A 14,319-nucleotide genomic window follows, 5' to 3' on the forward strand; every position below is an offset into this window, starting at 1 on the left:
TTACAGCTGTTTAGGTTTGTGTCACAGTCTTTGTTGGGTCAATTATCTTCTTGATACCCTATGTCCAACAAGGATATGGGCTTCTTTAAGAAAGAGGTGTGCTTGGGGTTGTGAGAAACCCATTGTCAGGCATCTAGGAGGGGCTTAAGAGAAGTTTATTGGATCAATAAATGGATGGATGAATGAGTGGATGTCAAGAAAGATGGATGGGCAGTAGTACTCAGACTGTAGGCAATAATAGGAAACCATGTTTATTTTTTTCTTTTAATAAAGGATAACATGTTCCCAGTCAATCTGTAAAAGGTCATGAATGTATAAAAATGTATTAATTACAATCATTAGCATTATGTTACAGAGAAATAGTTGTTATAACCTTTTCCCCTAAGATGGCACTTGGACGGACACACTTGGTTTGCTTCACAGAAAAGGGCAAGAGTAGGCGACCAGTTGGCCTGGTCGGCCCGGGACTGAGGAATTTCCCAGGCTCTGGGGCTTTCAGTGCTAAAGCTGGAAAAAGCCCAGGCAAACTGGGATGCTTGGTCATGCAAGAAAGAGAGCAGGATGAGAATGTCAGGTGTGCTTTGGCATTTAGGTACAGGTGATATTTTCTCAACTTTTCTCCACAATTTTGCTTCCTCTTAGCTCTCAAATAAAAATCCCTGGGTGTTACAGCTTTCAAAGGGTTTGAACAACCCCGTGTAATTTTTACTTGATCCTTATGCCGAGTCTGGGAGGTAGGGCAGGGGAGGCATGCTATATCAATGCTCCTGGCTCCTAGAGAATATGGGGCAGAGAAAAGGTCCACATCTCCATCTCCTGAGGCCAGTGCTCTTTCCACTACTCTGTTCTTTTCTGAAATGTCCCACCTGTCTCATCTAGCTTTCAGGAGCGGACAGGAAACATAAAGGAAAAGGAAGGACCCTGAGATCCAAGCTTTGGTTCAGTCCCCTCATTTGGGACAATTTATATTATTACTGCTTTGCCTGATACATTCACCTGCTCCTCCTTGAACTGTCCTCATGAAGGATTCCCCTGAAGCCCCACCAGCTGGCCAGTGCTGGCACCATTATGTGGCAAAGTCAGTGAGAGAGATCCAGTGTATTGACTCTAGGATGATGCCCCAAATGGCCCTTCCAGTTAAGGTTTGCCAGCAGGATGGGCAGGAGACCAGCTTACTCTGCCATCTGTTGGCTTGATTGTTGAGCTCTTTTTGGGTGCTTTTGCTGAGAAGTTATTCAAGTGATGTCAATTCGTGGGGTGGCTGTGACTTGCCACAATTGTTTCCACCCTCATATCAATGCTTGTTGCTCAGTATCTAGGTACCACCTTAAGGCGGGTACTCACCTTAAAAGACTGGTGACAGGCTATCTTTTCCCATTGTACAGCTTGCTTCTCTTGACAATGTATTAGAATCCTATCATCCATTCTTTATTCCAACACTGTTTTCCATACAAGTCGTCCATGTAATTCTTTTTCCTGTGAAGTGAGACTTTCTCTGGCTGTACTCTATTCAGCTGCAGCCTGTGATATTCTGGATGAATGGGGTTTAACATTGGTTCTACTCTTTCAGATGCTGTTGTTTGGGCTCAGAGTTGCTCTATCATCTGGGTTGTCTATTCTGGGTACAGCTGTGCAAAGGTTTGATCTTGGAGTTTGCCTTTTCTGAGAGCAGAATGAGGTTGGGTACAGGTTTCCCCTGCAGTCTGAAAGTAGAGCGCTACTATGAAAAATGTCAAAAGCTGAAATGGTATAAACAAAGAAGCAGTTACCTTAGGATACATCTTGCTAACAGATGTACAAAATAAACTGAGATAAGGCACAGATGCTCAGATAGAGTTCAAAGCTATGGCGGTTTGATTCTGAGATGCTGTGTAGTTCCCAGGTAAGGAGGTTGGCAGCACCACTGAATGCTCGGTTAGAGGTAGCCTGCACCTCTAACCACTACCTGTAATCACCGGCTGCAAAACAAATGCTGAATGCTCTCTTCACCTTTTGTTTTGGTAAAAGGAAAAATTCTCTTTGGATTCCTTTTGGTTAGCAAAAATAAGTACTAATATAGGTTTTTCCTTAGAGGGAAATGGTATAAGGCAGACTTTGGAGAACTTGGGGATATTTATACTTTTATTTAAAAATAAATAAATATCTTAAAGAAGAGTGCTGCCTATGTCCTCTTGGTAGATTCCCCAGACTGTGGGACACGTGGCCTATTAGCTAAAGCATGGGGTCACTGGTGCACCTGTTCACTTTCACATGCTTGTTTTCTTTCTGCTCTTACACTAGCTGTGGCCTTACCACCTTTGGAAGTGTCTGTGGCTCTGAGTTCAGATCTGGTTTTAATCTTCAGATGTCCTTTTCTTTGGCTTAGAGCAGACCCAACTCTGAGAATGGAAGAGATGTTAACCCTGACATGACCATTCCTACAATACTCTTGAGATGAGGCATTGTGTGTATGAGACTCTTCTGAAACTTGAACTCTTGGCACTAAGGAATGAGGTGATGGTTTGACAAGCCCAGAAACTTCTAAATCTTGAGATATCAGCTAGGTCAAAACACTTCTTGGCATCTTGGAATCTGATGCAACCCAGTTGTGTTGGGTTGTAGGCTGTCATTATCCAGAGGCTCAGAGAATCTCTCTGGGCTAAAGAATGTAAAAACTCAATGCAATAGAAATATAACCTCCTTATAAAAAACCATTTACAAGATGTGCTGCCTGGCAGCAGGAGAAAACTGGAGGTTGACTGATTTCCAGTTCTTTTTTGTTAAACCCCTTGGGGCCAGCACGTCTTCTAAGGGTGGGGAGAAGAGAGTAAGACTGGCACATTCTTTCTTCTTTGAGGAGGAAGAGTCGTGATTAATTAAGCCACTGACCGGGTGGCTTCCTCTGAGTGTGTACAGATATCTGTAGGCTCCTCATATGGTCAGTGAGCTCTGGGATCGGCGGTGGCTGCCCCGGCTGAAGGCCCGGTTCAAGTTAGTCTGTCCGCCTGAGTAGGCTCCGGATGCCATCATCCTACTAGGCTCTAGGAGCAGGTGCTCCCCAGATGAGAATTTAGCCCCGGAGTCCCCTGAGTATGGGTCATCCCTTGTGTGGTCTCTGCTGCATCTCTCTCCAGGCAGTACCCAGTCCTCCTTGTACCTCTGCTCAGCGGGGCTCGAGTTCTTTGGGGTGCTCTGATCTGAGGCAGGTGACCCCAGACGGTTGATGGGCTGGGCCTCTCCGGAGATGGTGGCGGGCCTCTGGTGGCTTCTCCAGCTCTGGATTTCTAGCTCTCTCTTGTCCATGGGTAGTTTGTCAATTTTCTGAGCTCTTAGGATTGGAGACGTCCCATATGTCCCTTGTAGAGTCAGGAAAAAGTACCTGGGGGAGAATAACAGAATAAAGATATTTTGTGACTTCTGACTTCTTGAATTTCAGCATTGAAAGGGCCCTTAGAATCCAAGTCCCCACCCAGCAGAAGATCCCCTTTGCTGCTCTGTTAACTGATGGATCGAATCTATGTCCAAGCACTTCTGGTACTGGGGGAGTTCAACAATGAAATGTAACAGCTAACATTTGTTAAGTACTATATGCATGACTCATGTTATTCTGCCCCAAATCCCAAACAGTTGGTACTTTTGTTTCCCACTATGTACAGACATGGAACCTGAGGCACTAAGAGACTGAAAGATTTGTCCAGAGCCATACAGTGGTTGAGCTGTGGTCAGGACCCAGTGCCCTGGATTCTGATGCTTTCCTCTCATCAACTATGCATGTTGCAGTCCATTCTATTTCTGGGCTGTTCTAATTTAGGCAAATTTACTTGCTTTGGGGTGTTCACTCTTTGTGGAACTTAATAATTTTTAAGTAGTTTTCCAATGCATATTCTTTTCTTGAATCTATGGGCTATGCCAACTTCATAGCATCAGTATATTATCACTATTTGCTAGATGAAGATACCATCAAGGTCCCAAATGATGAGCTGGATTTCCTAAGGTCTCCTGAGGAGTTTACAGATCTCCCTGATGGTTAACTCGTGGTTCCTCTCTCCTGCCAAGTTGCCTGTAGTGGACTCTGGAATAGAAGTCTCTATATGTCTCCTATTCCAAGATGAAGTAGGAAACGGGGGTAAGAAGGTGATTAAACCTATGTGATCTATATCATTAGAAGGACTGATGTTGAAGCTGAAACTCCAGTACTTTGGCCACCTGATGCAAAAAACTGACTCATTTGAAAAGGCCCTGATGCTGGGAAGGATTGAAGGCGGGGGGGAAAGGGGGACGACAGAGGATGAGATGGTTGGATGGCATCACTGACTCAATGAACATGAGTTTGAGTAGGCTCTGGGAGTTGGTGATGGACAGGGAAGCCTGGCATGCTGCAGTCCATGGGGTCACAAAGAGTTGGACATGACTGAGCAACTGAACTGATCTAAGCATATACAATCTTGTGGTTCTTGGCAACTTTACTCAGTCTTTGGGTGTTAGTTTATCTAAAAAGTAATTCAGTTGGTACCGTTTTCCTAGATTCCATATTTGCAGGGAAGGAATAGAGACACAGACCTAGAGAACCGACTCGTGGACACAGGAAGGGAAGGAGAGTGTGGGAGAAGTTGAGAGAGTAACATTGACATAGATACACTACCATGAGTTAGATACAGCCGGCGGGAAGCTGCTATATAGCACAGGGAGCTCAGCTCTGTGCTCTGTGATGACCCAGAGGGGTGGGATGGGGGAGTGGCTCAAGGTGAGGGGATCCAGGTACACTTACAGCTCATTCACATTGTTGGAAAGCAGAAACTAATACAACATTGTAATGCAACTATAATTCAACTAAAAAATAAAAAGTAATCCAACTGGTCCAGAGGACATCCAAGGTCTTTTCCAAAAATAATTCTTATTTTTTTTTCCCTAACTTTTTAAGAGCCTTATCCGCAGAGAGGCTCTTATCCTTCTATTATGTCTAAAAGATTCTGGATGACCTCAATGTGAGCAGGGGTTTCTGAAGACCACAATAGATCCTACGGAATCAGAAACTTTCCCCCACTCTTTCTCATCTCACTCAGGGAGGCGGTACAGGTGGCCATGGCTGTGTGTTTCAGGAAAGACTCAACTTTTGCCTGGAAACTAGAATTTCCACAGTTTAAACATTCCCCCAAGCTATGAATTTCCTTCTCTGTGCATTTAGTGAACAAATAACCATCAAGTTCCTACAATGGGCCAAGCCCTGAGGGATTAAGCTGTGAAGCAGACTGACAGGATTCTGGCTGTCAGAAGGCACGGGAACCAGAGTTGGAAGCCACGGGAACAGTGAGTGTCACACACAAGATCTGATGTTAGAGACCTTCCTCGAGGAGGAAACAATAAAGCTGAGGGCTGAGGGATGCACAGGAGGGAGCCAGGCAAAGAGCGGGTGAGAGCCAGATCCTGGGCACGGTAGCTGCAGTGTGGAGGCTGAGGGCAGGAGTGGGGTAAGAGGACACAGGCGCTGGCAGGGCCAGAGCAGGCAAGGACCGCGGGGAATGTCTTGGGTTTTGTACATTATTGTGAAGGCCTTGGCGAGCCCTTGGAAAGTTACAAACATGACACGATCACACTTTGACACAATGATAATGGATTAGGGTAAACCCAATAGGAGACTATTGAAATAGGTTATAATTCTTTCATTCCAAATTATCTATGGTGGTGGCTGTAGAAATGGAAATAGCAGATGGATTCTATTTAACAAGATAAAACTATCAGGTCCTGGCAATGGGTAAGAGAGGGCCATGTGGTGGTGGGTGGTGTCAAGGATAATTCTCATGGGCCTGCCTTGATCCTCAGTGGGTAACTGGATGGAAGGAACTTGGGAAGAGAGCCATGTTTCTGGGAGGGTGGTGGTGATAGAAGGCAGATCATGAATTAAGTTATGCGTGTCTGCCACTTTCCTCAGATGTGGCATGTCCAGTGCTGGCGGGGCACAGGTAGCTAGAAGGATGTATTTGGGATTCTGGAGAAAGACCTGGGCTGGGAGTTGATATTCGAGATTCATCTGTGAAAAATGACATTTAACTTCACAATAACGATTGCTATGTTTATGGAAAGAAGTTAGAAGACACAAAAACCTAGGACAAAGGCTTGATGTACACCATGTCATCTTTGAACCAGCAGGTAGGAGAAAAATCAAGAGAGTGTTGTGTTACTGAAGCCAAATGAAGTGTACAAGGACTGTTGGGTCCTACCTAGTGTAGCTAATTATGCTGCGTTGTGTTTTAAAGTTGGTGCGTTAGTTATTTTACAGATAAAAGCTTGCTCAGTTTAAGAACATCATACAGTTCCTTTATACTGGTTGAATTAATTAGACTAAGATTAGTGAGGTCATGGTTAGTGGATAATTATCACAAGCTTGGTGAGTGAAATCAATCTTATTATAAATACAGCTTACATCTTTAAGTGAACAAATACAGTTTTCTACAACAAACGTTCTGCCATGTAGATTTCTGTAACAAAAATTAATCATTCCAAGGTTATAAGTTAACAGTCCTTGGAGCTATTAAAATAATCCTTTCTCTGTCAAAGGAAATCTCTTTGCCTTTCTTAGTAAACAGAATTAAATAGGAATTCAAGTTTATGATGATCTAGAATAAGCAGAGATTTAACTTGCATGCTATGGTAACTGGCAAGAAAATATTTGCTAACTTTTCCCTAGCTTGCCCCTCATCTGTTTAACAAGATATAATGGTGAGTGTTTGTCTTTTCCAAGAATGTTTGTGCTTTTCAGTGATTCTTATCAAGTTGGTAGCCTCTGGCTCCAAGTGTGTCTTCTAACCAAGAATAAGACAAAGAAGCTAGAACTCTTTGTAGATGATGAACTCTTCCTCTACTCCAAAGTAGACACTGAACAGAGGGGTCAGTCCTTGGTCAGAGGTGATCACAACCACATTTAACCCCAAAAGTGTGGATGAAAGCATTTAACACAGACACCTGATACCCTTTTCCAAGGAGGGCAGGACCTTCAAGGCCCAGGCTCTGTCTCCCGAGGGGGTGGGGTGGGAAATATGTCCTCTGAGGCTTGTGCTTACTTGACTCCCAGTCTTCAGTCTCAGGGCCCTTGATTAGTGCTAATCACTCTTAGCTGGACTATATGTCTGAATTGTCCACTGGATGGTAGAGTTCTTGAGAAAAGAGCCCTATTTTATTCATCTTTCTATTTCCTTAACATCTTTTTTTCTCATTTATCTCTGAGGGCAGCCTTTGTGATGAGAATTATGCTAACTGTGGATTATAAATGATAACAAGGAGGATACTTCTTTCTAGGAGTTCATGACAAACAGATAAGACAGACCGTATGTGGGATGAAGGTAGTGATGGATACAACCAGGTAACGGGAACACATGGTCTGTTTCAGCTTAAGGGTGGTAGGTGAAGTCACAAAAGGGTTCAGGAATTGGTCACACCTGGAATGATGTCAAAGGATGAGGAGGTCTGGTAACAGGAAGGACATTTTGAGTAGAAGGGTCAGATGAACACAGGCAGGAAGACGAGAGGGCATGCAGACTTCAGGGAAGTCCAAGAAGCACGATGATGTGGAGCCCAAAGTTTGAGGCAGGGATTAGGGAGACAAGGCTTTGGAGACCAGGAGGGGCCAAGCAGGAAGACTGTGTATACTTAGAACCCCCCATCTACTGAGTTTACAGGAGTGTTTGTCATGTTGATATGCTCAGTCTCTAAACCCTGCATCAGATGTCAAGGTTCTGAGGGGGTCTTAGGAAGAAGAAAGGGAGCTCAAACTAGGTTAAGCAAGCTGCCAAACTCATTAAAAGAACCAAAGCGTGCTAATGACTTTCTGCCTTATTTTGGATTAGAAAAAGTTCTGCACAGTGTTGCGATGGCCTCTTGAGTAATGGTTTATAATGGTAAAGTAGCTGAATTTCAAAGATTCAGAGTGACAAGATCCTGAGGATGAGAGGGGCTAGGTCTTGCCTTTGGGTACAGCATCATTAAGTTCACCAAATACTCTTGACTATAGAGTGTGGGCTGGAGAATAGAACACTGGCCTCTGAGTTGGGAGAACAGAATCCCCCTGTCATTGGTGATGAGCTGATGGACACATTCTGGTTCCTCTTGGGACCTCTGCTGTCCCATGAGCAAGTAGGACTACAACCACAGCTCTCTCTAATTTCTTAGGTGATTTTGAGAAAGCAAAATGATGAACTAGATAGAAAAGTATGTGTCAAGAATCAACTCCAAGGACATGTGAGGCATTGTTGTTGCTATTTTTTTTTTTTTTGAAAAGGTGACTGCAGAGGCTATAGACTGGAAATGTTACAAATGGGTGCTCTGCAGAAGTGATTTATTTGGCTAATATAGGGTGTGTGTATGTGTATGAGTCTGTGTGTGTTTTAACAAATTTGAGTAGTATTCAAAAGTTGGATATTTCCTGCAAAATTTGTGGGAAAAATCTAAAGCTCTGAAATGCTCATCTCGATTTTTCCTTGTGGCAGCGATAGGCTGAAGCTTAGAAGTTCCTTCCCCAATGCCTGTACTTCACCTGGATTGCTGCCGTTGCTTACCTGTCCCTGAAGGTATTTGAAAGTGAGACTCCTGGGCTGATGGATAAAGGACTACAAGAGCTTTTCAAAATGATTCTTTATACACAATAAGATTTGTATGGCAGGAGGGGAGTAATGAGTATTCTCATTTAAAGGTGTCATACAGAGGTCATGCCAGATTTGGTGACTTTGCTGCTCTGTGGCTGCCCTGGGACCAGATACCATGCTCTTTGCCTCCAAGTTCATTGTTCTTTCTGTCCTAGCTCCCTCCCTTTGGAACAAGAGCCTCAAGCATCCCAGCTGGGGTCAAACTCCTGACTCTTAGGCTATGAGAATGGCTACTGGAGGAGAGTGGTAGCTCTAGGAAGGAAACAGCACCCCCTGCTCAAACCTTGGGAGAAGCGCCACGGCTGGTGTGAGGAAGCAGACCAGGTAGAAAGTGGGGTCTGAGAGCTGGCCTTCCATCACCCGGTAGGGATTCGTGGGGCTGTTGCAGGTGATGCAGATGGCATTGTACAGCAGGGACACCACAAAGTACATCAGGAAGCTGCCTGCCAGAACAAGCCCGTGGATGAAAGTCTGTGGAAGGAAAGAAGAAAACACTGCTGAGGGGATAGTTTAGATCAGGGGGAATGCGCTCACGCTACTTTAACTTTGTTTTAAACTTTTCTTTTTTGGAAATGCAACGTACATATAAACCATTTTTAAAAATGTGCCATTTAATGGCTTATTATAAAGTAATATTATACTATGTTGCTACTGCCCAGAATTTGAACACAGATACCCCAGACACCCCTAAATCACCTGGACTTTTGTGATAATTTTCATGCTATTCTTTACTCTTAAAAAAGTTAGTTATATTTTGTGTGACTTTTGTCTTTTTTCCTTAATGTTATGCTTGTGTGATGAATGAGCCTTTTCCACATGTGGCTGTCAGTTATTCATTTCTGAAGCAGCAGTCTTCTGTAGTCTGATCTCATTTTCTCCTGCCTCTTTAATGCTTCTTCCAATTCTTGTCCTCTTATAAACTTACTGCTGATTTCATATAATTTTATTTCCACCTCTACTAGTTTGAAAGTTAGGTATTTCAATTCTTTCAGTGATTACTCAATAGATGACAGTAAGCAATCTTAACTTACTGTAGTATAAAGTTTATATGTTTCCCTCCTCCTAAATTATGCAAGGGCTTTAGAATAAATTAACTCTGTTTACCTTCCTCCTGATTTATATCTTATTGCTACTATTTATTTAAATTCTATCATCTTTGTAAATCACACAAGTCATTATTACAGTTAAATATGGTCAGTAGTCTTTAAGATTTACTTACATGCTTGACACTTTCTATGCCTTCATTATCTCTTGCATTTTGGGTTTTCCATCCAAACTGTATTTTCTTATCCTTTTTTAAACAAGTTTGTATTGAAGTGTAATTGATTAACGATGTTGCATTAGTTTCAGGTATATAGCAGAGTGATTCAGTTATATATACACAAGTATCTATTCTTTTTCAAATTCTTTTCCCATTTAGGTTACTACAGAATATTGAGCAGAGTTCCCTGTGCTGTATAGTAGGTCCTCGTTGGTTATCTGTTTTAAATATAATACTGTGTACATGTCAATCCAAAACTTCTAGTCTATCACCTACCTCTTTTCCCCCTGGTAACCACAAATTTGTTCTCTTAAGTCTGTGTTTCAGTTTTGTAAATAAGTTCATTTGTATCATTTTAAAAAGATTCTGCCTGTAAGTGATATCACATGATGTTTGTCTTTCTCTGTCTGACTGACTTCACTTAGTGTGATAATCTCCAGGTTCATCCATGTTGTTGCAAATGGCATTATTTTACTCTTAATGGCTGAGTAACATTCCATTGTATATATGTACCACATCTTTATCCATTCCTCTATTCAGCCATTCATTGGACATGTCTATTCAATCAAGACAATAGCCATGTCTTGGCTACTGTAAATAGCACTGCAGTGAACACTGGGATAGCTTTCCTTGTACTTTTAGTTGATCTTTGAACAACAGGGGTTTGAACTGTGTGGGTGCACTTACATGTGGATTTTTCTCAAAAATACTGCAGTATTGCCTGATCCATGGTTGGCTGAATCCGCAGATACAGAGGACTGATTATGGGACTTGAGCATCCATAGAATCTGGTATTTGCATTGGGTCCTGGAACCAGTCCCCAGTGGACACTGAGGATGGCTATATATCCTTTAGAATTTTCCTTTAGTGGAAGTCTGCTGGTGATATATTTTCTGATTCATTATTTCATCCTCATTCTTAAAAGATATTTTTGATCTTTTTTGGAAGTTATTTTCTTTTAGTATATTTAATATAGCATTTCACTATTTTCTGGGCTTCCCAGGTGGCTCAGATAGTAAAGAACTTGCCTGCAATGCAGGAGACCTAGGTTCAATCCCTGGGTTGGGAAGATCCTCTGGAGGAGAAGGGAACGGCTCCCACTTCAGTATTCTTGAGGCTTCCCTGGTGGCTTAGATGATAAAGAATATGCCTGCAGTGTGAGAGACTTGGGTTCGATCCCTGGATCGGGAAGGTCCCCTAAAAAGGGAATGGCTACCCACTCCAGTTTCCTTACCTGGAGAATTCCATGGACAGATGAGTGTGGCAGGCTACAGTCCATGGGGTCACAAAGAGGCAGACACGACTGAGGGACCAACTTTCACTATTTTCTGGCTTCTATTGTTGCTACTGAGATGTTAGCAAAACTTTATCTGTTGTTCCTTAGATCAACAGATAAAATCTGGCTGCTTTATGATCTTTATTTTTGTCTTTAGTGTTCTATAGTTTTCTTGTAAGCATGGCGTTTTTTAAAAAGATTATCTTGCTTGAGTTTTGCTGATATTCTACTTTTGTTTTATATTCTCGATAATCTCACCAATTCACTAATTTTATCCTCAGCGCTCTGCCTAATCTGCAGTTAAGCCAGCCATTGAAATTTAAATTACAGTTATTGGATTTTTTAATTTCTAGAAGTTTTACTTGGTCTTTAGAGAAAATCTTTTAGGTTTCTTTGTATGGCTTACCATACATTCTTGCAGATATTTTAAAGCTTATTCGTCTTTAAACACAGCAAACAAAAACTTTTCTACGAGTTATTTCTGATAATTCAATACCTAAAATATTTGTCACTGATGTATGTGCTTGTGATCCTTATTGATGAGTCCTTGTTTCATTTGAACTTCATTATTTGTGTGTGTGTGTTTAAAACTTTCTTAACTCTTGAGAGTTATTTAAATTTCTTAATACAATCAGTTGTTATATAGTGCAAATATCTTAATGTCTACTGTTTGGTATTATAATTGAGGTAGAGTTGATTGTACAGCACAGTGATTGAGTTACATATATATGGTCCATTTCCCAGGCTGTGTCCTTTATATTGACTATCCCTGATCTGTTCAGCACAGTGGGGACAGTCCCTACAGCCCCTACTGGGGAGAGGAGTGCAGGTAGGTGTACCCTTACTCTGCAGGTAGAGTTTTTGGGGCCCTAATGTAATGTGATCTCTTATTAGACTGTCACTACAGGAGCCTGGGTTTTAATTTCGGCAGACTTCATTGAACATAATATTCGGAAATGTTCATTTTAGGCAGGGTTGCAAACACTCTCAAGAAAACATAGACTTTGGCATAGCTTGCTTCACTACATTCCCACTTTCCCAGAGGTTTTGGTCTTTAATTATCCTATCAGCCTTTTCATACTTTTAGAGTGTATATACACATACATACATACTCATTGTATATGCATGTATACATATATATACACATACTCATTGTATATGTTTATATATATATAATATTAAAATGCATATACACACAAATTTATTTGTTTTCAGTGGAAGAGATGATTTGAAATATCCTAGCCCCTGTTCCTAGAGAAGAAAACAGTTAGCTAACATTTTTCAGTCACTTAGGTCAGGACTGAAAGCTGACACAGCTGTTAAAATTCATGTTAGATTTCGAGACTTCCCTAGCTATTCAGTGCTTAAGACTCTCTGCTCCCAACGCAGGGGGCACAGGTTTGTGGAAATATGAACCTGCACAGTGCAGCCAAAAAAAAACCTCATGTTTGATTTCTACCCATGGAAGAAAGACACTCTCTCTCTGCTTCAAGCACTTGAGAAAGGGAAATACTTTCTTCATAATGATGGTAGTAGCTGACTCCTTTCCCTGGAGCAACAGAAATTACCAGTGACTACCAGGATACCTGGTCTAGAGATGCATTATGTGGATTAATAGTGTTGAATGGTGAGTGAAAGGAACAAGTTCTCTGTTCTAAAAAATGCAGTGCTCTGAGAAAGAAGGCTGAATGACTTCTTAAGTGAATCATTACTCACTTAATATACATTGCGGTCTGATTATTTACAGGGCATTTTTGAAAGGTTAAAAAAATATCTAATGGTTAAAAAGGTCATGGAGAGAAGAGTTCCTCCTGTGAAATATCTTGTGTTACTGTTTAAAAAAGAATGTAATTACTGTGAAATACTTCAAGCACACAGACAACAAATCTCATGCATGCAATGTCCAGCTTTACCAGTTTTAACCTTATGCCACATATATGGGAGCAGAATCTGTCACTCCAAAATGTGTCTCTGGCATCAGGATTACCTTGAGCTGGTTGTTTTTAAGAAACAGCAGACAGAGGAGAAGCTCTGAAAACTGCATAGACGTTTTCTTTTTGTAAGAGACATTTATACTTATAAGGGAAATCTCCATTTCTAAGGGTGTCTCCCTCTCTGTACTAGGAAAAAGAAGCATTCTAAATTTCTAGAAAACCTTTATCAACTTCCACATCTGGCCTCCCCTAACCCCAAAACTTCTTTTGTCTTTAGTTCGTGATAGTATTTAAGGTGGTGGCTAGGGCCATAGTTTCCTGGTCTCTCTCCTGTGTATAGGAAATACTGATTAAACTTTTGTTTTTCTCCCATTAGTCTGTCATTTGTTACAGGAGGGTCTAAGCTGAGACCTAGAAGGGTAGAGAGAAAATTAGTTTTTCTTCCTCTACACACATTTGCCTCAGATTTTATTAAAAGGAGCCTTACAGATACAATTCAACCACCATGTATCCCTTGCAAATGCCTTTTCTTTCTTCTTGAAAATAAATCATTTTCATCATTTTTATGTGTATTTTACATACACATGTTTATGTATCCGTGTTAATAGATACTTTTAAAATTTTATCATGTAGATATCCTTCTGAATTCTTTTCATTAGACAGTATGCTTTGGAGGTTTATTTTGTTGCTAAATGCTGTTCTATTCATTTTAACTGTTCTAGTGTATGATTATGCTACTATTTGTTTTCCTGTTGGTGAACATTTAGGCTGTTTCTGATTTTTAAATTTTGCTTTAAAGAATAATGATGTAATATCTTATATATGTCTATGTATATACGTGTGTAAAAGGATTGTCCAGGTTGCATAGCTGGAAGTGGAATTGTGTCACAGCATGTGAATACTTCTAGCTAACTCTTTTAACATATTCTTCTAGCTATTTTCAAATTGCTTCTCCAGAGTGGTGCTATCAGTTTATAGTTTACCAACAGAACATGAAAGTTCCTAGGTTAGGCTTTATTATCTTTAATGAAGTGGTATTAACTCATTACTACGGTACTATTATACTACATACTATAATATAGTATATACTATACTATATATTACAGTAGAATTAACCCATACCACTGAGTTAATTTGCCAATATATTATTTAGAATATTTACATTTATGTTCATTGAGGAAACTGCTCTATAATTTTGTTTCCTAGGACTGTCCATGCTCATTCTGGTATCAG

The 14,319-nt window shown here is 41.1% G+C and overlaps 1 protein-coding gene across 7 annotated transcripts in view; it reads right to left on the reverse strand.

Annotated features, from left to right (window-relative positions):
- Positions 1-250: 250 nt before the first annotated feature.
- ATP10B (ATPase phospholipid transporting 10B (putative)) overlaps positions 251-14,319 on the reverse strand; it is a 358,643-nt gene continuing 344,574 nt past the window's right edge. For 6 of the 7 annotated variants that reach the window (XM_061151886.1, XM_061151889.1, XM_061151887.1 and 3 more), the window contains 2 exons: positions 8,899-9,086; positions 251-3,358 (listed from right to left, as the gene is read on the reverse strand). In XM_061151886.1, the coding sequence (XP_061007869.1) occupies positions 2,911-3,358; positions 8,899-9,086 (636 nt within the window). In that variant the 3' untranslated portion in view covers positions 251-2,910. The remainder of the gene's footprint in view (positions 3,359-8,898; positions 9,087-14,319) is intronic. The other variant, XM_061151891.1, reaches the window with a different exon arrangement.

This window comes from Dama dama, chromosome 9 (assembly GCF_033118175.1).
Source record: "Dama dama isolate Ldn47 chromosome 9, ASM3311817v1, whole genome shotgun sequence".
Classification (NCBI taxonomy): Eukaryota; Metazoa; Chordata; class Mammalia; order Artiodactyla; family Cervidae; genus Dama; species Dama dama.